The 26030-nt window shown below is 44.7% G+C and overlaps 1 protein-coding gene, 1 long non-coding RNA gene and 1 pseudogene across 2 annotated transcripts in view; 2 read left to right on the top strand and 1 right to left on the bottom strand.

Moving 5' to 3' along the window:
* Positions 1-3540: 3540 nt before the first annotated feature.
* On the top strand, positions 3541-18819 carry LOC133059350 (uncharacterized). The gene is made up of 3 exons (XR_009693529.1): positions 3541-3712; positions 17301-17349; positions 18025-18819. It is a non-coding gene; the product is annotated as an uncharacterized LOC133059350 (long non-coding RNA).
* An 800-nt stretch (positions 18820-19619) lies between these two features.
* On the top strand, positions 19620-22681 carry LOC133059983 (spermatogenesis-associated protein 31D3-like; annotated as a pseudogene).
* Positions 22682-24614: 1933 nt separating this feature from the next.
* The window catches only part of LOC133059984 (spermatogenesis-associated protein 31A6-like), a 35498-nt gene continuing 34082 nt past the window's right edge, over positions 24615-26030 (bottom strand). Inside the window, exon 5 of the mRNA XM_061147767.1 lies at positions 24615-24652. Coding sequence (XP_061003750.1) covers positions 24615-24652 — 38 coding nt within the window. The remainder of the gene's footprint in view (positions 24653-26030) is intronic.

A 26030-nucleotide genomic window follows, 5' to 3' on the forward strand; every position in this document is an offset into this window, starting at 1 on the left:
ATTGATAGCTATCTAACTGTCTCCGTATAAATCTTCTTTGGAGAGAGATACTTGATGATTTTTTCTTTTCTTTTCTTTAGTTTGTAGTCAAACTTTTCTACTTTTTCTTAAGTAAATTTCAGGTAGTCTTTTTTCCTAAGCTTTTTTAAATCTATATTTTGAAATGTATTAAGGCCGTTGTTTTGTTTTTTTTTTCATTTCACTACATATGATTATCCCTAATATGTGTCTGTCTTTCCTTTCTCATCTTAGCCGTATAACTGGAAGAAGTATCTGTATTGATACTGTATTAATCCTCTAGGATGTAGAGGAGGGAGGTGCTAATTTCACGTGGTCTATTGCTTTTCACAATTGATGGTATTTTAGGATGAGTTGAATTTATTCTATTTGTGACATTACAAAAACAATGTTCTCATATAAAACAAAATGTAGTAACAAAGAAGGCAACCATCTGCAAGTCAAAGACAGAGACCTCAGGAAAAACAAACCTGTTAATAAGTTTGATCTCAGATTTCTAGCCTCCAGAATTGTAAGAAAATAAATTACTTTTGTTTCAGTCACCCAGTGTGTAATATTGTGTTTTGGCAACCCCTGCAAACTAATAGAGGACGTTTAGTATCTTTTTTTTTGTTTGTTTTTTTAATGTGTTTACCTAATTGAGAGACACTTGAAGACATTCCATCCTTTTGCTGTTATAGACAAAGCTATATGTGTACCCTTGTGGATACATCATTTTACACATGCACAGCTTTGTGTGTAGGATAATTGTACTTTTGATGGCTCTTTCTGAAATATATAGGAATTATATTTTATACTACACCAGGAGTTACGAGAGTCACTCCCCCTAACCTTCTTTGCCAACAGTATGTTATTTCCGGTTGGGGCTGTTACAGAAAAGATGCCAGGAATGTCGATGTACAAGTCTGTTCTGAGTGTGTATTTCCTTTTCTTTGGCCGAATAACTAGGAGTGAAATGGCTGGGTCTTAATGTAGGTGTGAGTTTAACTTTTGAAGAAACTTCCAAACTCCCCCAAGGTGGTTGTACACTTTGTATTCACACCAGCAGTGTATTAGTTCCAGTTCTGCATCCACTCCAATGCTTGGTATGGTTAGCCTTTTAAATGTCACCCATTCTAATGGGTGTGTAGTGCTATCTCACTGAGATTTTAATTTCTATTTTCCTAATGACTTATAAGAGATGAGAATACCCGGCCACCTGATCTCCCTCCTGAGAAATGTGTATGCAGGTCAGGAAGCAACACTTCGAAGTTGACATGGAACAACAGACTGGTTGCAAATTGGAAAAGGAGTATGTCAAGGCTGTATATTGCCACCCTGCTTTTTTAACCTATATGCAGAGTACGTCATGAGAAATCCTGGGCTGGATGAAGCACAAGCTGGAATCAAGATTGCTGGGATGAAATACTGAAATATAGAAATATTGGTATTTCTATCAATAACCTCAGATATGGAGATGACACCAGCCTCAAGGCAGAAAGTGAAGAAGAACAGAAGAGCCTCGTGATGAAATTGAAAGAGGAGAGTGAAAAAGTTGGCTTAAAACTCAACATTCATAAAACTAACATCGTGGCATCTGGTCCCATCACTTCATGGCAAATAGACAGGGAATCAATGGAAACAGTGATGGTGATTTTCTGGGCTCCAAAATCACTGCAGATGTTGACTGAAGCCATGAAATTAAAAGATACTTGTTCCTTGGAAGAAAAGTTATGACCAACCTAGACAGCATATTGAAAAGCAGAGACATTGCTTTGCCAACAAAGGTCCATTTAGTCAAAGCTATGGTTTTTCCAGTAGTCATGTATGGGTGTGAGAGTTGGGGAATAAAGGAGAGCTGAGTGCCGAAGAGTTGATGCTTTTGAACTGTGATGTTGAAGAAGACTCGAGAGTCCCTTGGGCTGCAAGGAGATCCAACCAGTCCATCCTAAATGAAATCAGCCCTGAATATTCATTGGAAGGACTGATGTTGATGTTGAAACTCCAATACTTTAGCCACCTGATGCAAAGAACTGACTCATTTGAAAAGACCCTGATGCTGGGAAAGATTGAAGGCATCAGGCGAAGGGGACGACAGAGGATGAGATGGTTGGATGGCATCACCGACTCAATAGACATGAGTTTGTAAAACCTCCAGGAGTTGGTGATGGACAGGGAAGCCTGGTGTGCTGCAGTCCATGGGAATGGAAAGAGTTGGACACAACTGAGCAACTGAACTGAACTGAACTGATGTTGATATTTTCATAAAATTTGAAGAACAGTGTAGATGCCTAAAAATACATTAATAAAATTATGAAACAGAGACTTTGCTCATAGTGTAGAAAAACATGATACAGTATTAATAGTTTGTCTTGGGGCTCTCCCTTAGCTGTGACTATCTAGTTAGCTTTCACTTTCTGCCAATGTCATGAAACACACTCTATAATAATTAAGCTTTAGAGACAAATTAATGACCTAAATTTCTTTTCTGTGATTCTGTGTTTTGACTCACTTGTGTAGTTTATCTTCCAATGACTTTCTAATGTCTAGTTTTACTAAGTACAACTTCTTATATTTTTCCAACTCTGCTTTGTTAGAATCTTCATGCAAGGTTTTCATCTTGGAGAGTTCAGATCCCAAGACTTTAATTCTGAGTTCCATCTGTTGAGATCCTGCTTTTATCTAAAGGAAATTGAAAAAGGTAACATTTTTAAAATAATTATAACCTGGAATATTATATTTGTTCCCTTTAGTGTTGAGTCAGTTTTTCAGAGAGAGATTTTAAAAGTGAAAAAATAAAGTAGAACGGAAGTTTCAAATAATTATTGACAATGTCAAGTGAATTAAATCTGAATTATAAAATTAAAGTGAAATCATTATTATAGTAGTACTTATATACTGACAATTCAATGAATAAGAGGATCAACTTAAGAATAATTCAAGAGGATGGTACTAGCTCTAAACCATGATGTTTTCTTTTATTCTTCATAGTTTAGTTTTATACCAATTGATCTTATAAGTAAAAGGATTCTCTTGTAAGAATCATTCTGATAGGTCAATTTAGTGTAAGTATGATGAAAACTGAAATATCTAAAGGGAGGACAAGTGTCCCCTTCTTTGAAATCTATAAAACAGACTGCTCTAAGGGAAATAGAGGAAACACATAAGCAGTTTACATCTGGAATGTAATCTGCAGTGAAAGTGAATTCAAGCACATGACAGATCAACGAATTAACCTGCAAAAATAGTTTGACTTCTTTTTATTTCTCTGCTAGATCCTGTCTCCCTTTCCTCGGTCTCCTGTTTATACTGCTCAACTTGACTGTGTTCTATTATATTCATTTTTCTATATGACTTTTGAGATTCATTACTTCTTGCTCCAACTTCTTTTTCTTCTCTCTAGTTTTTCACATTTCTTTTGCATTCCTTTCATAGATAATAACTCCTATTGAACACTTGATTTTTCTGCATCCAGTGCAGACATTTTGAAAATGCAGTTTCCAGCTCTGCTGGAAGATCATCAGTCTTCAGGAATACAACAATACCAATTGATAATGAAGAAAGTGGACTGAGCACAGCCTAACTCAAACCCAGGATCAAATAAATATCTATATTGTAGAATGTACGACCAGGAATTACTCAGAGAATCAAGACAGATGTTCACACCACCAAGAGTCACAGAACATATTCTTCACTGTCATCTTTGTCACACAAGGTTTGTACTTGATTTTACACTGTTTTATTGTTCTACAGTAATATTTTTCTATCTTTCCTCCATAAAATGACTACAAGTCACCTCTTCGTAGACCGTCTCTTACTCCTTCCCCTCATCTTAATGTCCCAGGGTTTTAAAGAAGTTTGAGGGATGGATGCTGTATTCAGTTATCTAGGGCTAAGTTAATAAATGCCTCCCACAAGGAGACTGTGAGAATAAGACTCTGATTCATAAATCTTATAAATATGGATTCTAATCCCATAAGCCTTTTTCTGAACTACAAAGACTTGTTGCTAATTTGAATGGCATTCCAAGGAGAAATCCCATCTCCTAAGAGATTACTGAGATGGTCCATACATTTTTCTCAACAGCAGCAGCAACAACAAAAAACGCCTCATTCTTGTCATGCTTTGTTACTGTCAATTTATGCAAGACAAGAGCTGTGCATATCAATAAATATTCCCTATTCAACCAATGTATACTTAGCCGAATTTCTCCCCCATGGCGGGGGGAGTGAGACGGCAGCTTAAAATTAGGGGCTAAACTGTTCCTCAGAGACTAGATAACAGGGGCTGAAGTGAAAAGGCTCAGTGAGAGCTGGACAGTCAAGAAATCTCCATGAAGAAGGAGAGACTCGGTGCCACGTCTCAAATAATGGAGGACTACACAAGAGGACTTGGATTACTGTGATCTGTGATATTGAATGGTTTCCCTTGGAATTGAACAGAGATCACTCTGTCGTTTTTGAGAGTACATCCAAGTACTGCATTTCGGACTCTTTTGTTGACTATGATGGCTACTCCATTTCTTCTGAAGCATTCGTGCCCACAGTAGTAGATGTAATAGTCATCTAAGTGAAATTCACCCATTCTGGTCCATTTTAGTTCACTGATTTGTAAAATATCAGTGTTCGCGCTTGCCATCTCCTGTTTGACCACTTCTAGTTTGCCTTGGTTCATGGACCTGATATTCCAGGTTCCTATGCAATATTGCTCTTTACAGCGTTGGACTTTACTTCCATCACCAGTAACATCCACAACTGGGTGTTGTTTGTGCTTTGGCTCTGTCTCTTCATTCTTCCTGGAGTCACTTCTCCACTCTTCTGCAGTAGCATATTTGCCACCTACCGACCCGGGGAGTTCATCTTTCAGTGTCCTATCGTTTTGCCTTTTCGTACTCTTCATGGGGTTCTCAAGGCAAGAATACTGAAATGGTTTGCCTTTCCCTTCTCCAGTGGACCACATTTTCTCCAAATGCTCCACCATGACCTGTCCGTCTTAGGTGGCCCTACACGGAGTGACTCATAGTTTCATTGAGTTAGACAAGGCTATGGTCCATGTGATCAGATTGCTTAGTTTTCTGTGATTGTGGTTTTCAGTCTGTCTGCCCTCTGATGGAGAAGGATAGGAGGCTTATGGATGCTTCATGATGGGAGAGACTGACTGAGGGGGAAACTGGTTCTTGTTCTGATGGGGGGGTGGGGGAGGGCATGCTCAGTAAATCTTTAATCCAATTTTCTGTCAATGGGTGGGGCTGTGTTCCCTGCCTATTATTTGACCTGAGGCCAAATTATGGTAGAGGTAATGAAGATAATGGTGACCTCCTTCAGAAGGTCCCATGGACACACTGCTACACTCAGTGCCCCAACCGTGCAGGCCACCGCTGACCCATGCCTCCGCTGGAGACTCCTGGACACACGCGGGCCTGTCTGGGTCAGTGTCTTGTGGGGTCACTGCTCCTTTCTCCTTGGTCCTGGTGTGCACAAGGTTCTGTTTGTGCCCTCCAAGAGTCTGTTTCCCCAAGCCTGTGCAAATTCTGGTGGTTCTGTTGTGGGGTTAATGGCTACCTCCTCCAGGAGGGCTTATGCCATACCCCGGTCTGCTGCACCCAGAGCCCATGCTCCTGCAGCAGTCCACTGCTGACCCGTACCCTCACAGGAGATACTCAGACACAGTTCTTTCTCGGTCCATGTGGGTGTCTCTGTGTCCTGGTGCGTACAAGGTATTTGTGAGCCCAAGGAGAGTCTCTGGCAGGCATGGGGTTTGATTCTAAAGGTGACTTCGCCCCTCCCGCCCTCTTGCTTGCACTTTTCCTTTTCCCCTTGGACGCGGGGTGTCTCCTCACAGATGCTCCCTTTCCACAGAGCTGTGTAGCGCAACCAGGAATGCTGAAGAGGCTGAAGCAGAACAGTTCTGTCAAGATCTGCAAGACCTTCTAGAACTAACACCCAGAAAGATGTCCTTTTCATTATAGGGGACTGGAATGCAAAAGTAGGAAGTCAAGAAACACCTGGAGTAACAGACAAATTTGGCCTTGGAGTACGGAATGAAGCAGGGCAAAAGCTAATAGAGTTTTGCCAAGAGAATGCACTGCTCATAGCAAACACTTTCCTCCAACAACACAAGAGAAGACTCAACACATGGACATCACCAGATGGTCAACACCGAAATCAGATTGATTATTTTCTTTGCAGCCAAAGATGGAGAAGCTCTATACACTCAGCAAAAACAAGACCAGGAGCTGACTGTGTCTCAGATCATGAACTCCTTATTGCCAAATTCAGACGTAAACTGAAGAAAGTAGGGGAAATCACTAGACCATACAGGTATGACCTAAATCAAATCCCTTATGACTATACAGTGGAAGTGAGAAATAGATTTAAGGGGCTAGATCTGATAGACAGAGAGCCTGAAGAACTATGGACAGAGGTTCATGACATTGTACAGGTGACAGGGATCAAGCCATCCCCATGGAAAAGAAATACAAAAAGGTAAAATGGTTTTCTGAGGAGGCCTTACAAATAGCTGTGAAAAGAAGAGAAGCAGAAAGCAAAGGAGAAAAGGAAAGATATTCCCATTTGAACGCAGAATTTCAAAGAATAGCCAGGAGAAATAAGAAAGCCTTCCTCAGTGATCAATGCAAAGAAATACATGAAAACAACAGAATGGGAAAGACTAGAGATCTCCTCCAGAAAATTAGAGCTATCAAGGGAATATTTCAGGCAAAGATGGGTTCGAAAAAGGACAGAAATGGTATGGACCTAACAGAAGCAGAAGATATTAAGAAGAGGTGGCAAGAAAACACAGAAGAACTGTACAAAAAAGATCTTCACGACCCAGATAATCCCAATGGTGTGATCACTCACCTAGAGTCAGACATCCTGTATTGTGAAGTCAATTGGGCCTTAGAAATCATCACTACTAACAAAGCTAGTGGATGTGATGGAATTCCAGTTGAGCTATTTCACATCCTGAAAGATGATGCTGTGAAAGCGCTGCACTCAATGCCAGCAAATTTGGAAAACTCTGCAGTGGCCACAGGACTGGAAAAGGTCAGTTTTCATTCCAGTCCCTAAGAAAGGCAATCCCAAAGAATGCTCAAACTACCGCAAAATTGCACTCATCTCACACACTAGTAAAATAATGCTCAAAATTCTCCAAGCCAGGCTTCAGCAATCCGTGAACCGAGAACTTCCAGATGTTCAAGCTGGTTTTTATAAAAGGCAGAGGAACCAGAGATCAAATTGCCAATATCCACTGGATCATTGAAAAAGCAAAAGAGTTTCAGAGAAAACATCTATTTCTGCTTTATTGACCACGCCAAAGCCTTTGACTGTGTGGATCACAGTAAACTGTGGAAAATTCTGAAAGAGATGGGAATACCAGACCACCTGACCTGGCCGGGTCAGGAAGGAACAGTTAAAACTTAACATGGAACAACAGACTGGTTCCAAATAGGAAAAGGAGTACATCAAGGCTGTATATTGTCACCCTGGTTATTTAAATTATATGCAGAGTACATCATAAGAAACGCTGGGCTGGAAGAAGCACAAGCTGGAATCAAGATTGCTGGGAGAAATATCAATAACCTCAGATATGCAGATGACACCACCCTTATGGCAGAGAGTGAAGAGGAACTGAAAGGCCTCTTGATGAAAGTGAAAGAGGAGAGTTAACACATTGACTTAAAGTTTAACATTCAGAAAACTAAGATCATGGCAACTGGTCCCATCACCTCATGGGAAATAGATAGGGAGACAGTAGAAACAGTGTTAGACTTTTTTTGGGGGGGCTCCAAAATCACTGTGGATGGTGACTGCAGCCATGAAATTAAAAGACCCTTACTCCTTGGAAGGAAAGTTATGGTCAAACTAGACAGCATATTAAAAAGCAGAGACATTACTTTGCCAACAAAGGTCCATCTGGTCAAGGCTATGGTTTTTCCAGTGGTCATGTATGGATGTGAGAGTTGGGCTGTGAAGAAAGCTGAGCACCGAAAAATTGATGCTTTTGAACTGTGGTGTTGGAGAAGACTCTTGAGAGTCCCTTGGACTGCAACCAGTCCATCCTGAAGGAGACCAGTGCTGGGTGTTCACTGGAAGGACTGATGCTGAAGTTGAAACTCCAATACCTTGGCCGCCTCATGCGAAGAGTTGACTCATTGGAAGAGACCCTGAAGCTGGGAGGGATTAGGGGCAGGAGGAGAAGGGGACGACAGAGGATGAGATGGCTGGATGGCATCGCCGAATCGATGGGCATGAGTTTGAGTATACTCCGGGAGTTTGTGATGGACAGGGAGGACTGGCGTGTTGCGATTCATGAGGTCGTAAAGAGTCGGACACGGCAGAGAGACTGAACTGAACTGAACTGAGTCCTTTCTTGGGTCTGTGTTTTTGTCAATAAATGAATTGTTTTATCGTCGGAGCTCTGAAATTTCCAACATTACATTTTGAGGAAGCTTGGGCAATTGGCCAGGGTAGTAAGCAACGGTCATCAGCACGACTAAACTTTATAACGTGTTCCCAAAGAGACAAGGACTTTATAGACATGGTTTGATCCTCTTAATAAACCTATAACACACGAAATATTACTACCTCCACTTTCAGTTCAGTTCAGTTCATTTCCGTTGCTCAGTTGTGTCCGACTCTTTGCAACCTCATGAACCGCAGCACACCAGGCCTCCCTGTCCATCAACCACTGCCGGAGTTTACCCAAACTCATGTCCAACGAGTCGCTGATGCCATCCAACCATCTCATCCTCTGTCGTCCCCTTCTCCTCCTGCCCTCAATCTTTCCCAGCATCAGGGTCTTTTCAAAAGAGTCAGCTCTTCACATCAGGAGACCAAAGTATTGGAGTTTCAGCTTCAGCATCAGTCCTTCCAATGAACACCCAGGACTGAGCTCCTTCAGGATGGACTGGTTGCATCTCCTTGCAGTCCAAGGGACTCTCAAGAGTCTTCTCCAACACCACAGTTCAAAAGCATCAGTTCTTTGTCACTAAGCTTTCTTTATACTCCAACTCTCACATCCATACATGACCACTGGAAAAACCATAGCCTTGCCTAGATGGATCTTTGTTGGCAAAATAATGTCTCTGTTTTTTAATATGCTGTCTAGGCTGGTCATAACTTTCCTTCCAAGGAGTAAGCATCTTTAATTTCATGACTGCAATCACCATCTGCAGTGATTTTGGAGCCCAGAAAAATAAAGTCAGCCACTGTTTCCACTGTTTCCCCATCTATCTGCCATGCAGTGATGGGACCGGATGCCATGATCTTAGTTTTCCGAATGTTGAGCTTTAAGCCAACTTTTTCACTCTCCTCTTTCACTTTCACCAAGAGGCTGTTTAGTTCCTCTTCACTTTCTGCCATAAGGGTGGTATCATCTGCATATCTGAGGTTATTGATATTTCTCCCACCAATCTTGATTCCAGCTTGTGCTTCATCTGGCCCAGCATTTCTCATGATGTACTCTGCACAGAAGTTAAATAAGCAGGGTGACAATATACAGCCTTGACATACTCCTTTTTCTATTTGGAACCAGTCTATTGTTCCATGTCCAGTTCTAACTGTTGCTTCCTGACCTGCACACAGGTTGCTCAACAGGCAGGTCAGGTGGTCTGGTGTTCCCATCTCTTTCAGGATTTTCAACAGTTTATTGTGATCCACACAGTCAAAGGCTTTGGCGTGGTCAATAAAGCAGAAATAGATGTTTTTCTGGAATTCTCTTGATTTTTCAATGATCCAGCAGATGTTGGCAATTTGCTCTCTGGTTCCTCTGCCTTTCCTAAAACCATCTTGAACACCTGGAACTTCATGGTTCATGTACTGCTGAAGCCTGGCTTGGAGAATTGTGAGCATGATTTTACTAAGTGTGTGAGATGAGTACTATTGTGTGGCAGTTTGAGCTTTCTTTGGCATTGCCTTTCTTTGGCATTGAGATATTCACTGACAAATTGCTTTTTCGTTGCTGTTTTTAGCATTTTTAGTCTCTTGTGCTTTTTCTCATTTTCTTACAGCAATTTATTTTTAATTTCGTACTGGTGTGACCAGAAAAAAAAATGCTTTAAATAATTTTTCTTCTCTAATTTGTTGAGATTTGTTTTGTGCCCTAGCATGTTATGTATTCATATGAAAGTTTATTCTACTACTTTGGGATACAATGTCTTGTAATGATACATGAATTCCAATCGATCTATTGTCTATTGTACCAATGAAGGCCACTGATGCACTTGAGGTGTTGAAGTCCCATATTCTTATTTAATGGGTTGGGCCCAAGTTGGCCCTGTTTCCTTTAAGTGTGTTTTCTCCTGTCCCTTCACCAGGTCCCTTGCCCCTGAGGGGGCAAGACATGCAGCAAGTGGGGCCTTTGGAGGTTCTTCAGGTAAGTCTGCTGTGGACAGAGGCCTGAGCTCTCTCTGATGCTCTGCATGGGCAGGCACCCATAGTTACTTCTTTCAGTCTGCACAGATTCAGCCTCAGGTTCAAGACTTCTTTGGTCCTCACAGCTGATCACTGCCCCCATTTTCTGCCATTCCTGCCCAGTTGTGGAGACAAAGGGCTTTAGTGACCTCTCTGCATGTATCTGGGGGCAAGATGTCATGCAGTGGCTGTTGTCAGAGGTCTGGGCTGCTCCTGATGCCCTGCTGAGTAAGCACCAAGCATTGCACTCTTTCTGCCGCACCCAGGCTCTACCCCAAAGCCAGGTTACTTCTGCTGCCACAGTCATGTCTTTATCTCTCGTTGTCATTGCTCCAGATTCAATGCCAAACTTTGCCATGGAGTGAGCAGGACCAAAGTGTTTGCTTTTCGAAGGCTAGGACATGTTTTGAGGTGATAATGAGAAAATCATCAGCTGGTAGAACAGAATTCTCTTCGCCTTGCCTCAGGAGCAAGCCAGCACATGCTCTCCCTGTGAAGAAAGTCCAAGTTTCCCACTGCCCATCTATTTGTCCCAGCAGTCCTTCCACCACCCAATGGGCTTGTCTCCCTTCTGTTAGACCCCAATTTGTGGGTCTTAAGAATCCCTCCCAAGGGTAGGTGTCCAGCTGTGTATTTTCCCTTTTCTCCTGAGGTCACAGATGTCAAGAAGATTGCTTTTCATCCCTTCCTACCTGACTACCTGTGCTTCCTTCTGATAGTCTTGATTGTACTGGAATCCTTCATCCAGTTTTCTGTTACCTTTCGTTGAGACTTCTTCTATATGTAGATTTAGTTTTGTTGTGTTCATAGTGAGTTTCACATCCTCTTACCCTGTCATCTTGACTGGTCCTTCTTTATTTTATTCTATAAATAATATTACATCATTTGCAAATAGTGAGAGTTTTTATTTCTTTATTTCTAGTGGAATGCTTTTATTATTATTATGATTATCATTATTTTTAATAATTTGTCTGGCTAGGACTTCCAACACTTTCTTGAATAAACCAGAAGGAGTGGGCGTTTTTGTCTTGTTCCTTATATTAGAGAAAAAGCTTTAGTTTTTCACCATACCTGTCAGCTTGTCATAAATCATTTTATTTCATATTGGTCTATTCCTGCTCTAGCACTTTGTTGGGTTTTTTAGCCATAAATGGATGTTGAATTTTGTCAAATGTTACTAGTACCCAGCCTCTGAGTTCTGCAGAAAGGATGTCTCTGTCAGACCTCAGATGTGTGTTTGATTAGAAATTTATCTTTCAGACTGCATCTTTGATGATTAGCAATAGGTCTCTTTTGTGGATCTTTCTCCTGTCTGGCCTTTCCTGCTGTAGAATTTCCTTTAGCATGTGTTGTAAAGCTGGTTCGGTGGTGCTGAATTCTCTTAGCTTTTGCTTGTCTATGAAACTTTTGATTTCACCATCCAATCTGAATGATATCTTTGCTGGATAGAGTCCTCTTGTAGGTTTTTCTCTTTCATCAGTTTAAATATATCTTGCCACTCTCTTCTGGCCTGCAGAGTTTGTGCCAAAAAGTCAGGTATTCACCTTTTGGGGATTCCTTTGTATGTTATTTTTTGCTTTTCCCTTGCTGCTCTTAATATTTACCTTGGTGTTTAATTTGCGTTAGTTTGATTAGTATGTGTCTTGGTGCATTTCTGTTTGGGTTTATCCTGTATGGGACTCTTCGGAATTCCTGGACTTGGGTGGCTTTCCTTCTCCATGTTACAGGAGTTTTTGACTATAATCTCCTCAAATACTTTCTCATACCCTTTCTTTTTCTTGTCTTTTTATGGAACCCCTATAATTCAAATGTTGGTGTGTTTAATATTGTTCCAGTGGTCTCTGACACAGTCCTCAGTTATTTTCATTCTTTTTTCTTTATTCTGATCCTTGGTAGTTCTTTTAACCATTCTGTCTTCCGGCTCACTTATCCATTCTTCTGCCTCAGTTATTCTGCTATCAACTCCTGAAGTATTTTTAATTTCGGTACTGTGTTGCTCGTCACTGTTTATTCTTTATTTCTTCTAGGTGTCCGTTAAATGAGTAAATCTTTCTTGCATTTTCTCCATTTTATTTTGATATTTTGAAACTTCTTTACTATCATTAATTATTTTACAGATAGGTTGGCCTATTTTCTCTTCATTTATTTGGTCTTGTAAATTTTTACCTTTCTCTGTCATCTGGAACTTTTTTTTTCTTGCCGTCTCATCATTTGTGTGTGTGTGTGTGTGTGTGTGTGTGATGACTGTGGCTTTATTCCCATCTTGTTAGTTGTTTGGCCTGACATTTCCAGAAGTGGAGTTTGCAGGCAGTTGGGTAGAACCAGGTCTTGGTGTTAAGATGTGAACCTCTTGGATACTTTATTCTGATTAATAGTTCCTGGGGCCCGACATTCTCTGTTACTCAAGAAATTCGAACTCAGCCACAGGGGCTCACACCTCATCTCTGGCCTGTGAACTGGGATCCCACATGATGTGGGGTGTGAGGGAGGAAAAAAAAAGAGAGAAAAGAAAAAAGAAGAATAACAAAAAATAAAGGATAACAACTCCTGAAGGGGAAAAGCTGACTCCAATAGCAAAGAGAGAGAAATTAGGCCTGTCTCATAGACTGAGCTCCTGGGCCTGTTGTCTCTTGGTGTACTCAGGAGAACACTTCTTCTTTTGATTACCATCCTGTGGGACGTATTAGCATAAGTCATTTAACCACCAGAGGCAGACCATGTACATGCATCACCTCGCAGCAGGTGCAAAAACTGTGGTTTCTGCCCAGGGTAGAAGCTACCTTCTGAGAGATACTGATGATCTGGGGCGAGACCAAGGGAGAATGCAGAGATCGTCTCTGATCGCCTCTGCTCCCTGAAAGCACTACCGTAGGCCCCTGGATTTATATCATATCATAAGCCTGTTCCTCAGGCCAGAGCTCTTAGATCAGCAAATATGCCTCCTCCACTGTGGGAAAAGGAATGTGGGGCATTTTTCAGTCTGCTATCTGTGCAATGCTCTGGGGTTGATAGCCTACCAAAACGTGTCTCTCTGACATGAAGGAATACAAGCCTCCCATTGTCTCCAGAACCAGATGACCAAGGAGGTTCCCTGGGCAGTGGCTACAGAAATCAGGGCACCAGAAGCCTGTAAAAGCTTCCTTCTGATAGAATCTGGTGCTCTGGAGTATGGCAGAGATAGCATGCAAACATGCCCTCTGCTGACTGTAGCTAGGTGGGTACCTATTGGTGGGTATCCCCATAAGAAGTAGAAGAAAAATAAATGGTGCCTGCTGTCCAGAGCAAGACAGAAAGAATGCATACCCAGACTGATATGCTCCCCCAGTCTCTGTCGCCCAAGTGTTCTACCACACTCTTTTTTTTTTTTTTTTTTGGCGTTTAAGGCGTTTTTTTTTTTTTTTTCATTTATTTTTATTAGTTGGAGGCTAATTACTTCACAACATTGCAGTGGGTTTTGTCATACATTGACATGAATCAGCCATGGAGTTACATGTATTCCCCATCCCGATCCCCCCCCACCCCCCCACCCCACCCGATTCCTCTGGGTCTTCCCAGTGCACCAGGCCCAAGCACTTGTCTCATGCATCCCACCTGGGCTGGGGATCTGCTTCACTATAGATAATATACATGCTGTTCTCTCAAAACATCCCACCCTCGTCTTCTCCCACAGAGTCCAAAAGTCTGTTCTGTACATCTGTGTCTCTTTTTCTGTTTTGCATATAGGGTTATCATTACTATCTCTCTAAATTCCATATATATGTGTTAGTATGCTGTAATGGTCTTTATCTTTCTGGCTTACTTCACTCTGTATAATGGGCTCCAGTTTCATCCATCTCATTAGAACTGATTCAAATGAATTCTTTTTAATGGCTGAGTAATATTCCATGGTGTATATGTACCACAGCTTCCTTATCCATTCGTCTGCTGATGGGCATCTAGGTTGTTTCCATGTCCTGGCTATTATAAACAGTGCTGCGATGAACATTGGGGTGCACGTGTCTCTTTCAGATCTGGTTTCCTCAGTGTGTATGCCCAGAAGTGGGATTGCTGGGTCATATGGCAGTTCTATTCCCAGTTTTTTAAAGAAATCTCCACACTGTTCTCCATAGTGGCTGTACTAGTTTGCATTCCCACCAACAGTGTAAGAGGGTTCCCTTTTCTCCACACCCTCTCCAGCATTTATTGCTTGTAGACTTTTGCATAGCAGCCATCCTGACTGGCGTGTAATGGTACCTCATTGTGGTTTTGATGCATTTCTCTAATAATGAGTGACGTTGAGCATCTTTTCATGTATTTTTTAGGCATCTGTAGGTCTTCTTTGTAGAAGTGTCTGTTTAGTTCTTTGGCCCATTTTTTGATTGGGTCAATTATTTTTCTGGAATTGAGCTTCAGGAGTTGCTTGTATATTTTTGAGATTAATCCTTTGTCTGTTGCTTCATTTGCTATTATTTTCTCCCAATCTGAGGGCTTTCTTTTCACCTTGCTTACTGCTTCCTTTGTTGTGCAAAAGCTTTTAAGTTTCTTTAGGTTCCATTTGTTTATTTTTGCTTTTATTTCCAATATTCTGGGAGGTGGGTCATAGAGGATCCTGCTGTGATTCATGTCGGAGAGTGTTTTGCCTATGTTCTCCTCTAGGAGTTTTATAATCTCTGGTCTTACATTTAGATCTTTAATCCATTTTGAGTTTATTTTTGTGTATGGTGTTAGAAAGTGTTCTAGTTTCATTCTTTTACAAGTGGTTGACCAGTTTTCCCAGCACCACTTGTTAAAGAGGTTGTCTTTTTTCCATTGTATATCCTTGCCTCCTTTGTCAAAGATAAGGTGTCCATAGGTTCGTAGATTTATCTCTGGGCTTTCTATTCTGTTCCATTGATCTATATTTCTGCCTTTGTGCCAGTACCATACTGTCTTGATGACTGTCTAGCACACTCTTTGCTGTGTGTTTTAAATCAGGTGTGTGCCCCGCAGGTCAATGCTGTAATACATGCAAATGATTCTCTCTCACTTAAAGTTTGCACAATGGACTGGGCCATTGGATGGGTGAGTGTGATACATGAGCTCTTTAAGATCTGTTTCTTAGATCATGGCAGTCTTAGGGTCTTGTATAATACATGCAATCTCTGCTGGGTTTCAAAGCTAGATGTTTTGGGGGCTCATTTCTCAAATGTAGGTCTTAAAAGTTCGGGTACTCAATGTGGGGTTCAAGCCCTTTGCTTCTGAGGGAGAATCTCCTATTTTTGAGTTCCATCCCTACTGTGCGTTGCAGTGTCAGAGGTGGGGTTAATTGTGAGATGTGGTCTGCCTTCTCATATCTGATTCAGTGTGTGTTTTTTCTCTTTTGCCTGATGTGTAGTTATTGCTCAGCCAGTCTTTAGTCCTCCCAGCCCTGCCCCGAGGAAATTGTTCCACATAGAGCTGTAAAATGGGTGTGTCCGTGGAAGGTGGTGACCAAAGCATCTTCCTGCCTCACCATCTTGAATCAGAACCTTGACAGTGTTCTTTCTATAACTTTTCTATTTCAATTTTCTATCATTTAAGACTTGAATCTAGGAAAACCATTAAAAATGTAGCTGGGAATAAATACAAACCAACCAAATGAAAAGAAGCCAAGTTGTTTGTTCGGAGCTTGCTTTAACAAGGGAGTCAGCCACCATTACTTGTGTTGGCCAGAGATCCAAAGCTTGGCAGGGGAGGGGGGAGCTTTACAGGGGAGATAATGGGAGGCTTTGGATGTGCCCTGAGTAGAGGCTGTTGGAACTGGGAAGCTGTTGACAGCTAACTAGAAGTAGGGCATATTTTTAACGTTTGCATTAATTATCATCTTTGGCTCTGCTGGGTCTTCACTGTGGCACTCAGGCTTTCTCTAGCTGTGATGAGTAAGGTGTTCATTGTTGCAGAGCTCGGGCTCTAGGTGTTCAGGCTTCAGTAGTTGTGGGCTCCAGAGCATAGACTCAGGAGTTGTGGTACACGGGTGTAGCTGCCCTAGGGCATGTGGGATCTTCCCAGAGCAGGGAGCAAACCCATGTTCCCTGCATTGCCACACAGGTTCTTAGCCACTCTACCACCAGGGAAGTCCCAAAGTAGGGCATCTTATGTGACTGGTTAGGTATATATATTTGGGTTTCTCTGGTTTGTCCTAAGCTGGAAGCAGTGAGAAAAGTTAGAAAAGTTGTTATTTATTAATCAACTCCTGGTCACTTGGACAGGCTATAACAGTCTGATGTCAGGGAGGGGTATTGGTGACTAAGTAATAAGTACAGTCATATGATCCTTTCATTCGAATGTGACTGAGCCCCAGTACCAACCCTGGACACCAAGGCTTAATGATGGCTAACACTGCTCTGCACACACTGTCACACTGTTTGCTGAGAGAGCTGAGCACTGTACAAGCCCAGAGGAGAGACAACCAGAAACTTGCATCTGGTTCCCTCCATCTTTTTTTTTTTTTTTTTTTTTTTTCTGACATAAACTGTAGTAAGCATTGTCTGAGCTCTGAAACTTGACTAAGACAGGAAGGGAGGCTCAGAGGAGGGAGGTGGGTGGAGCTGCAGGGCTGAATGTCCCGGGGAGGGGGTGGCGTGTCCCAGCCTCCGCCTCCATTGCTCCTTCCTCACCTTCAGGAGCCCATTGTGACCGATCACAGGTCGAGAATGTGGGCCTAGAACGTTAGCCCCCAAGCACACACTGTGCCCAGTTTCCTGAGGGCAGCCGTGTGATGCAGACAATGGAGAATCCTCTCTCTTCTCTGAAAAGCACTTCTGATACAGACGGAACTCCAGCTCCAATTCCTGGGAGATCGATACCATCCTCCCCTTTCTGTGTACACTAGGGCTCCTTTTCTGGATCCTTCCTTAGCTCGAGAATAACCCGTTCTTTCCTCCTCCTTAGAAACATGGAACCATCAGGAAGATAAGGAAACCTTGGCTGAGACCCACAAGTACGTGATCCTCTCTTTTCTATTATTATTTCTACACTTCTGAATCATCTAGAGAGATTCCTGAGAAGGGAAAGAATAGGACATCTATTCTCATGGAAGAATAAAACATTACCCTCTGGAGACAACCAGGCTGGACAGGGGGCAGAGAGAACACGTCTCTCCAAAGACCTCAGATATCAGTTTTCCAGGTATGTTCGAGGGCTCCACGGTATCTCCCAAACACAGTGACCAGGGCACGAGGCCTGGATACTGAGTTCAGTCTCAACTACAGCAAGGTGCGCGAGCACCGCTTCACCAGCCGTGAACAGGTATCTTGGACAGGACTCATCTGAGGACAGTGCTGAGGTCTTGAGAGTCTTGGAGTGGGGTGCTGGACTCGGAAACAGAGGACCACCTGACAGAGTCAGAGTCACCCATTATTCTGAGAATGTGTGCATTTTTGAGCAGAGGAACAATGACACAATATCCGGGTGAATCTCAGTTCAAAAATCCTTATGTGCTTCAAAAAAGGAAAACAAAATATTTTCATCCACCTTAGAAATTCGTGAAAAGAAAAACCACAGAGCTCTGTTAGTGAAATGCCAAAAGTCATATTATGTATGGACATTGAGAGTCTGATGCTTGTCTAGAGAGACTGAGAATTGGGTCTCAAGTCCGCATTTTTTTCTGTCTCAGCATCAAAAGGAGCCAAAGCAGAGAAGTGGGAGTAGGGAGAGGAGTGGAGCTTTGAAAGGTACGTTCTGCCATTCAGCTATGTGTGCCCCTGGATTTAGCCCCATCTCTCCGACCCTGAGGGACCATGTCCACCAGCTCAGAGGAGGCCAGTGGCAGGGCCCGTCCCTTGGAAAACAGAACACTCAGGGAAGCTCCTGGAAGAACAGGACCCAGACACTACCCAGAGAATGAAGCTGGAGGGGCCTGGGAAAAGGTTTGACCCAGCAGGAGCCTCTGGGTTGCACTACCAATAGCAGCTGGATTGGGAGGTGGGACTCCAGGTCCAACTGTGGACACATCGTTTTTTTAATTTATTCATTTTAATTTGAGGTTAATTACTTTTGCACATCATTTAACATTTCTCAGATTCATCTATGCAGTGAATGCTGCCCATTCTCCCTCACAAAGGGACTGGTGAAGGCATCAAGGGGTAGTGGGTATGAAAGCACTTTGTTAATGTACACCCTATCACAGCTTCACCATCACTGTCAGGGATCATGTGGCCTTGGGCCCTGGTACTCTGTTTCCAATATCCCAATTGTGTCCCCTTAAAGGGATACTGCAGTCAGCCTCCTGTAATACCCCTATGCCCTGGCTTCCTCACCATGACCCAGTTTGCTGATTTCCAGCTTGCAGAGGTTGCCTGGAACGACTGGAAGAGGTCTGGGATGTGACAACGCTTCTGCAAAGGTAGAGAATCATCCCCTTCTCTCCTCAGTGGTGGTTCTTTCCAGAGCCTATGGTGTGACCGCAGGGGTGCAGGTAGCCTCGGGTTGAACTGGAAGGGGGTGTCCTGGGGGTGGGTTATGGCTAAAATCCTGGGGTGAGAGACAGCACGGACATTGTGAATTCAGTATGGGGCTCGTGCAGGGCAGTTGGTTGCAGATGACCACCCCTTCCCAGCCTGCCCAGTTCTCCAGGCCCAGAAACTCCTGGCTGCCGCTTGTTCCTCATGTCTGCTGCAGACATCTGGGGCGGTTCCCTGACAAAGGCAGCTTTCATCAGGTCTCCTCTCAAGATGCCCCAGGGGAGATGTGCAAAGAAACACCTCCTGGAGCCCAACAGCTGTGGCGGGAAAAGTCCGCTCCCCATGTGCTCCATGTCTCCTCTGCCCAAACGGCCTCTGCCTCGAGCCTCAAGCATTTCTCCAGCTTTTCTCCAGGCTTAGTTCCCGCCTTAGTTTCCACTCACTCAGATTCATCCCTGAGAGCCTCGCCAACACCACAGCCTCTCTTTCCCCTGGACAGTCTTCCACCCACTGGTTTTCTCTCCTTCCCACCATGTCATCCTGATACAGGGACCTGCCTTCCACCTCAGCACCATTAGGCTCCTTGCTGAGCCTCCCTCAGGGTGAGCCCATGGCACTAACAACGGGCACCATCCCACAAAGGTCACGCCCATGCTCCCCTTGGAGACCAGCCATCGTAGGGATCGTCTGTTCCAGCTATCCTCTTCCTACCCTGTCTTGGTGGCGGGGGCTGCCAAAGAATGGAGCTTCTCCACCTTGACACACTTGGGGACCCAAAAGAATACCTTCCCATACACTCACCAGAGGCATGATTTTGGTGAGACCCGAGAAACAGACAGGTAGAGGCAGGTAGCCTCTTTTTTGTCAGCACAGATGTGCAGAAGCTGCTAGAAATGTCAATCACCAAGAGAGTGGAATTAATGTTTTGGAAGGAGTAAGAAAAGAAGGAGGAGGCAGGCTGCCATGTGACTTCATTGGTGAAGAGAATTAAGTCACTGAGTGACAAGCAGGACACCTTGGGCACCAGAATTCCTGGAAAATAAAAAGCAAACCAGAACAGATGCTTGGACACATGTGGACCCACTGCCCATCTCACACTCTCTTTCCCAATGGAACCATCTTCCTCTCAACTTAAGACTGGCTATGATGAAGTGTCTTGACCTATAGTCCAAAATAAGGCACAAACTTTGATCCTCAATGCAATTCAAATCCTACAATGTCACTTTTTTAAAAAGCACCTAGAAAGTGGGCAAACTTTACCCTCTTTGGTTAGAAAAATCTCAGCAAGTCTTTAGCCAGATCACCCCCAATCTTCCCCAGGAAAACAGGTCTTCCCAGGCACACAAATCTGTCTCCTTTGTTCCTGGGGATCTGATCAGCCCTGAGGTTCAGGAGAGACTGGAGTGCCCTCTTTCCAAAAGGTTCATGCAGCAAGAGAGTGGCTGCCCCGCAGAACCCAAGAGTCTCAGAAAGTGATGCAGCCTCAGGGCGAATCCCCAAGGCCTTGGCAGGCAATGGACACAAAGAGATCCTCAAGGCTTTCTGCAGGTCTAGGCAAAAGCAGCCAGGAAACACAGAAAATGGCATCCTGGTACCTAGCAAGGATCCCAACAGGAAAGCTCCTGAGCCAAGATGTAAAGCAGAGCATGAGGAGGTTCCTAAAAGTTTTGTGCATGACCTCAGCAAACCCTCCAGTGAAGGTCCCAAGTGCAAAGCCTGAGGTAGAAAGAGAGTTGAGCCCAGGCAGGAAGCATCCAGAAGAAATCCTGCGGGTCTTTATAAACAGGAAGTCACAGCAGATCCATGAGGGTTGGATCCCTGTTAATGTCTATTGTTCAAGGCTTTCTGCCAACCACTTCATAGACCTTCCTGGACAGTCAAATGCTCCAATGGGAACAGAAAATGCAGGTTGTTCTCAGGATTGGGAAGCTTCCATGTAGACTTCCTATGAGTCTTTTGTCCTCAGTCCTCATATTGAACAGGAGCTGGAAGTTCATATAATAAAGTTTCAGGTGAGGCACAGATGGGTCCTTCTCCTAGGTTCCTATATAGCTTGAAGTTGAAAACTTCTCATCACATACGACTTCCAAGATCCACCTTGAAGATTACCAGTGACTCTGGGGACCACCCAAAAACCCAAGTTAACAGAGGGCTCAGGAAAACATTCTCATCCCCATCCAGGAGAGAAAGTGATAACAATCCAGGCAGTGCCCACCCTGGAGAGTACCTGCCCTGACCCCTACCAGGCAACTGAGAAAACCTGGGGGGGCTCTGGGAGGAACCTCAACTGGAAACATCCAGAAGCCCTCAGAGGCCCCTGTGGCTGGGCAGGAAGACAAGCCACCTTCTCAGGCCCCCACATACACATTTGGGGGCAGAATTTGGCACACTGAGTCTATTGTGGAGGCTGACAAAGGCAGCTTGGAGACCAGTCCACATCCAGCAATGGCCAGGAATGAGCCACAGGAGGAATCTGGGGATTGGGCCACCCCAGAAACTTGCTCTAGTGTGCCTGTCATGGACCCTGATGAATGTTCCCAATCTTCCAGAAAACAAGAGGCTGTGGAGGGAGACCCTGCTTAGAAAGGTTCTTTTGAATCTAGTCTACTAATCAAATCCCAAATAATTAATATTGATATAAGATCATGGTCTCCAAGGTCCCATAAAAATCCCTCCTCAAACACAAAGACTGTTGCCACAAATCCAGAAGATGTATACTTTGATGAACAGTTTCATAAGCTTAAGTTCCAAGGGTTCATAGACTGGCAGAAACGGGCTCAAGGCCAGGCCACTTGCCTGCTCTTTCAAGACTGTGCCGCTGGGAGGCTTCTCAAAACCTTTCACTCAGATATATTCATTGCCACAAACACCTTGGCTTCCCAGGAAACTCTGTGCTCTTCTGAAACCCTGTCCAATTCCCACACATGTGATGTTATGTCCAGTGGAGGGAGCAGCCAGGGACAGCAGAAAGCCCGGAGAAGGCAGCCCCAACATAAGAGTCAGCAAAGGAAGTTCGTCTCCACTGATGTGAGAGAGACTAATAGGATGCCCAAACTACAATAGCATAAAAAGGGGTTGGTGGTACAGAGGTTCTACCAGGCCCGCAGGATGAGCCACCCTGGCCAGAAAAAGGAATCAGCAGAGTCCCTACAAAACAGTTAATCCTGAAGAAGGGACAGGTTTCTTCAGAAAACCACTTGAAAGAAAAGATTAAGCAGTTTCTGCAGTGGATTTGCCCCTGAAGGCAAAAGACTGGAACAAGCCCTGCAAAAAGCAAGCCTGCAGCAGACACTGCCCAGAGCCAGGGGACTGTCAAAAGAAGTCTGATTGCGGACAGCAAGGCTGTTGAGGCTCAGGCTCTCATGACTGACATCTGTTGGACAGATCTTATAGGAGAAGATGGAGCTTCACCATGGACCACATCTTCGGAGCTTCACTGGTACAAAGCAGAAACTCAGGCCCCATTAAGTCCAGCTTACTGCTACCACGGCTTTCTCTGAAATCAAGAGCAAAGGAGAGTGATGAAACAAACAGCCCACCACCAGCGAGCTACCCCCATAGGCCATATGTATCCTACAAAGAGGAAGTGGACCAGTCCCAGGAACAGCACGTGGACCTTCCCACCCAGGGAGCCAGGTCCCCGGCTGGGCAGAGCCTGCCAGCACGGATCAAGAGTGACAAGTGTCCCAGGCCATCCCCTCCGCAGCCCAAGGCACTGCCTTCTTCAGAAATACACCTCTGCTGGTCAATCAGAACATCCCTGTCACAGCATTCCTGGTAGGAAAATTCTTCTCCCAGAAAAAATGCATACTGTGCATATGAACAATTTTTCTCTCATGTTAGGACATCCTCTGTGTGTTAAAAGCTTCTCCTACCAAAAAATTCTTTTCTGAAATAAATGTCTTTTCTCCTGAGAAATGGTGCTCTGTCTGTGCCCTGCTTGGAGAAAGGAAATGGGTCAGGGTCCACTCTTCCCAGGCGCCTGCTTTGACTTCCATATGGGATGCGGTCATGGAAGGAAAGTGAACCCCAGCGTGGATACTCATCCACACCCTAATTCCCTCCGTGCACCTCAGTGTCCATAATACCAGCACAGCATTACAGAAACAAGCAACAGCATTCAGGACATGTCACGGTGAACTAGACCTGAAGACCTCCCTCTTCTCAGGATGCAGCTCAGTCCTGCCCACCTCTCTCTCTGCCTTGAACTTGTGAGTCTGTAGGGGAAGAGTTTGCCCAAGCTGAAATTCCCCCCAGGCTCACAAAGTGTCAGAAGCAAGTTCACCCGTCAGAATAAGGAAGGGAGTTTGGGGCAGTGCTGGCCCTGAGTCCAGGGTGGGAGAAACCTCATCCACGTGTCATGGTGGGATTAGATGGCGCTGTACTGGAAGCTCCTCATCTTCCAGATGGAGCTGTAATGAGACATGCCAGGCCTGTCACTCTTCCCCTGTTTTTCTCATGCTCTGGAGCAGGGGTGAGAATGAGGATCGCACACTCTCAGCTCTAAGGGTTGCAGTGTGGAGCATGAAGGCCCCTGAGGGCTGGTCCACCCCTGCCCTGGAGAAGAGGACAGCTCATAGTACTCACCTCTGCCAGGGAATGGGCAGGGGGCATGTCTGTGTGGAGTCACCTCACTGTCTGAGGGTGGGACACAGTACCCCTAGTGTCGCATGCAGGGAAAGGAGGCAGGTGTCAGAGGTGCGCATAGATGGTGCAGTGACCAAGGAGCCCCTGGTGTCCAGCAGCATCTACACGCCCAGAGAAAAGAAGTTACGGGGCACTTGGCGGTGGGCGGCCCGACCCCAGAGCCTCCCCTCTACTCCAGTTCCCAGAGCCCAGACTGAGGGAGGTCACCTGGAGTCCCTGACAGAGGGCCAGGCCCTCAGAAGCAGCAGAGCCTCCAAGCAGGCAATCTCCACCTCTCCAGAGTGTAGTTAATCGGCTTTCTCAGGACCGGGAGCTCAGCACAGACTCACGGTCCGGGACCTCTACGTATGCATGTGGCCCAAGGAGGCTCCCTGAGGACAGGTGGCACTCAACAGGCCCAGGGGCTCTGCTGTGTCATAGCGAGTCTCAGCTGTCATCAGCCTCGCTCAGCCCTGAGCCTGGACAGGGAGGCAGCCAGCAGACAGGATGTGTCCCCTGGTGTGTGGGAAGTGACCTGTAGAGAAGGGTGTAGTCAGCTGTCTCCCCAGGACCCATCTACACAAGAAACTGTGAGTCACTCAGGCATGTCCAACTCTTTGAGCCCTGCAGGCTCCTCTATCCATGTAATTTTCCAGACAAGAATACTGGAGTGGGTAGCCATTCCCTTCTCCAGGGCATCTTCCTGACCCAGGTATCACAGCCAGAACTCCTGAATTGCAGGCAGATTCTTTACCATCTGAGTCACCAGGGAAGCCCTGGAAGGCAAGGAGAGAAGAGCAATTCTCTGGAGCAATTCGGGGCTCTGTGTCAGAGTCACTAATGGGGTAGAGAGACTGGCTCCAGGAGGGGGCACTGATCCAGGTGACAGCTGGAATGGGCCTGCCCCCACGCCTGTTAGGGCCCCCACACACGGGACCAGGTCCAGGTCTGCATGGCGGCGTGCACAGGCCTGCTTGTGCTGAGGTCTGTGCCTGGAGCCAGGTCTTGCCTCTGGGCCCCATCCCTCAGGGTGGGCACAGCAGTGGGGGCTCAGACAGTGTATAAGGGAGCGGCTGGGACTCAGGGCACAGAGTGGCCTCCAGAGCTCAGGAGAGAGGGAGGCACATGCAGAGACTCTGAGCCTGGGGGTTGCCTGGTCCTCAGAGGCATCAAGAGGTCAGTGCTGAGGGTGGGGGGAGCTGACCCCGCAGACACCTGTGGGGAGAAGTGAGACAGAGGGACAGCGACAGAACAGCAAGAAACCAGAAGGGGAAAATCCCTGTGCCCTTCTCTTGTAAAGGGCAGAACAGTCAGCAACCGAGGTGCCCTCACTAGGAGTCTCCACACAGAGACCCACACTGTTTCCATAGGGGGACCTCCCACACATCCACTCTGAGAAATCTCACCCTGAGACCACTCAGGGCATCCCACAGAGACCTCTCTCTGAGACCTCCCATGCACACACCTCCCAGGTGTTCTTTAGGATCTGCGGACCCACCCACTGACACTACACGTCCTTCATGGGGGGTCTGATGTCAGGCAGCACAGGAGAAGGACCAGTGATGGTGCCCACTCCCAGAGCTCCAGGCATCCAGACATTGTCAGCATTGCCCTAAACGGGGTTCTCTGCTTGGGGACATGCTCATGCGTTCTGTCTTTTGCAACCATTTCCTCTGAACAGAAGAGTCATGGTGCTCCACGTGCACACCTGCAAAAGTCTTTCCTCCACAGATATTCATCAGCTTGAGCTCTGCCCCATGGCTTAGAGCATCACAGATTTTAGACATGAGTTAAATGCTGCCAACCTCCAATGCAAGCATCTTATTTGTCCCATTTATTCATCTTCCTGTCAGATGGTGCCAAGATCACATTGGTTTCTTTTCTGGAGGATAAGATCTGAACTTATGATGCAGGTTTCTTTACTTAATGCAGCAAGTGGGCTCTAGGAATAAAATTAACCAGCAACAAGGTGTGTGGAGTTTCACTCACCTCCCAGGCGGCTGTGCAACTAATGCAGCATTTTGTACATAACAGCTTGTGTCAGGCTTGGGTTTTATGTTCAAATGCAACAGCCTAAAATTATGTGTAAGTTTTTCAAATGAATCATATATCTGGAAATATTCCTTTTTGGTCCCCTGCAAAAAAATACTTATTTTTTTCTCAAAATGTGGTAATGCTCTCAAATGATATTTGCATATTTCCAACATATGATATCTAATCTTAATGTCCAAGTAACATAGCTTAAACTATTTAAGAAGATTCAGTATTTAAATAATTCTTTTAAAATGTACAGTTTCCAAGACTCAAATGGGCTCCATTTTATGTTCATTATACGGTTACGAAAAGGATACATTTCCTCAAATAGTGTGGAATTTACAAAAGATACCATCTAATCTTGCTTGATATATACACACGGCCTAATAAAATGACCAGAAGGGACTCCATATCTGAATCAAAGAAAGTTTACATAAATAATCAAAGTGTGCATTACCATACCCCAAGTATACAGCAATCATCAAAATCCTCACATTGTATATCCAGCCCTTTCCAAAGGGGGACTTCAGTGATATCACACACATACTTCTCGTTACTC

This window comes from Dama dama, chromosome 7 (assembly GCF_033118175.1).
Source record: "Dama dama isolate Ldn47 chromosome 7, ASM3311817v1, whole genome shotgun sequence".
In the NCBI taxonomy this organism is placed as follows: Eukaryota; Metazoa; Chordata; class Mammalia; order Artiodactyla; family Cervidae; genus Dama; species Dama dama.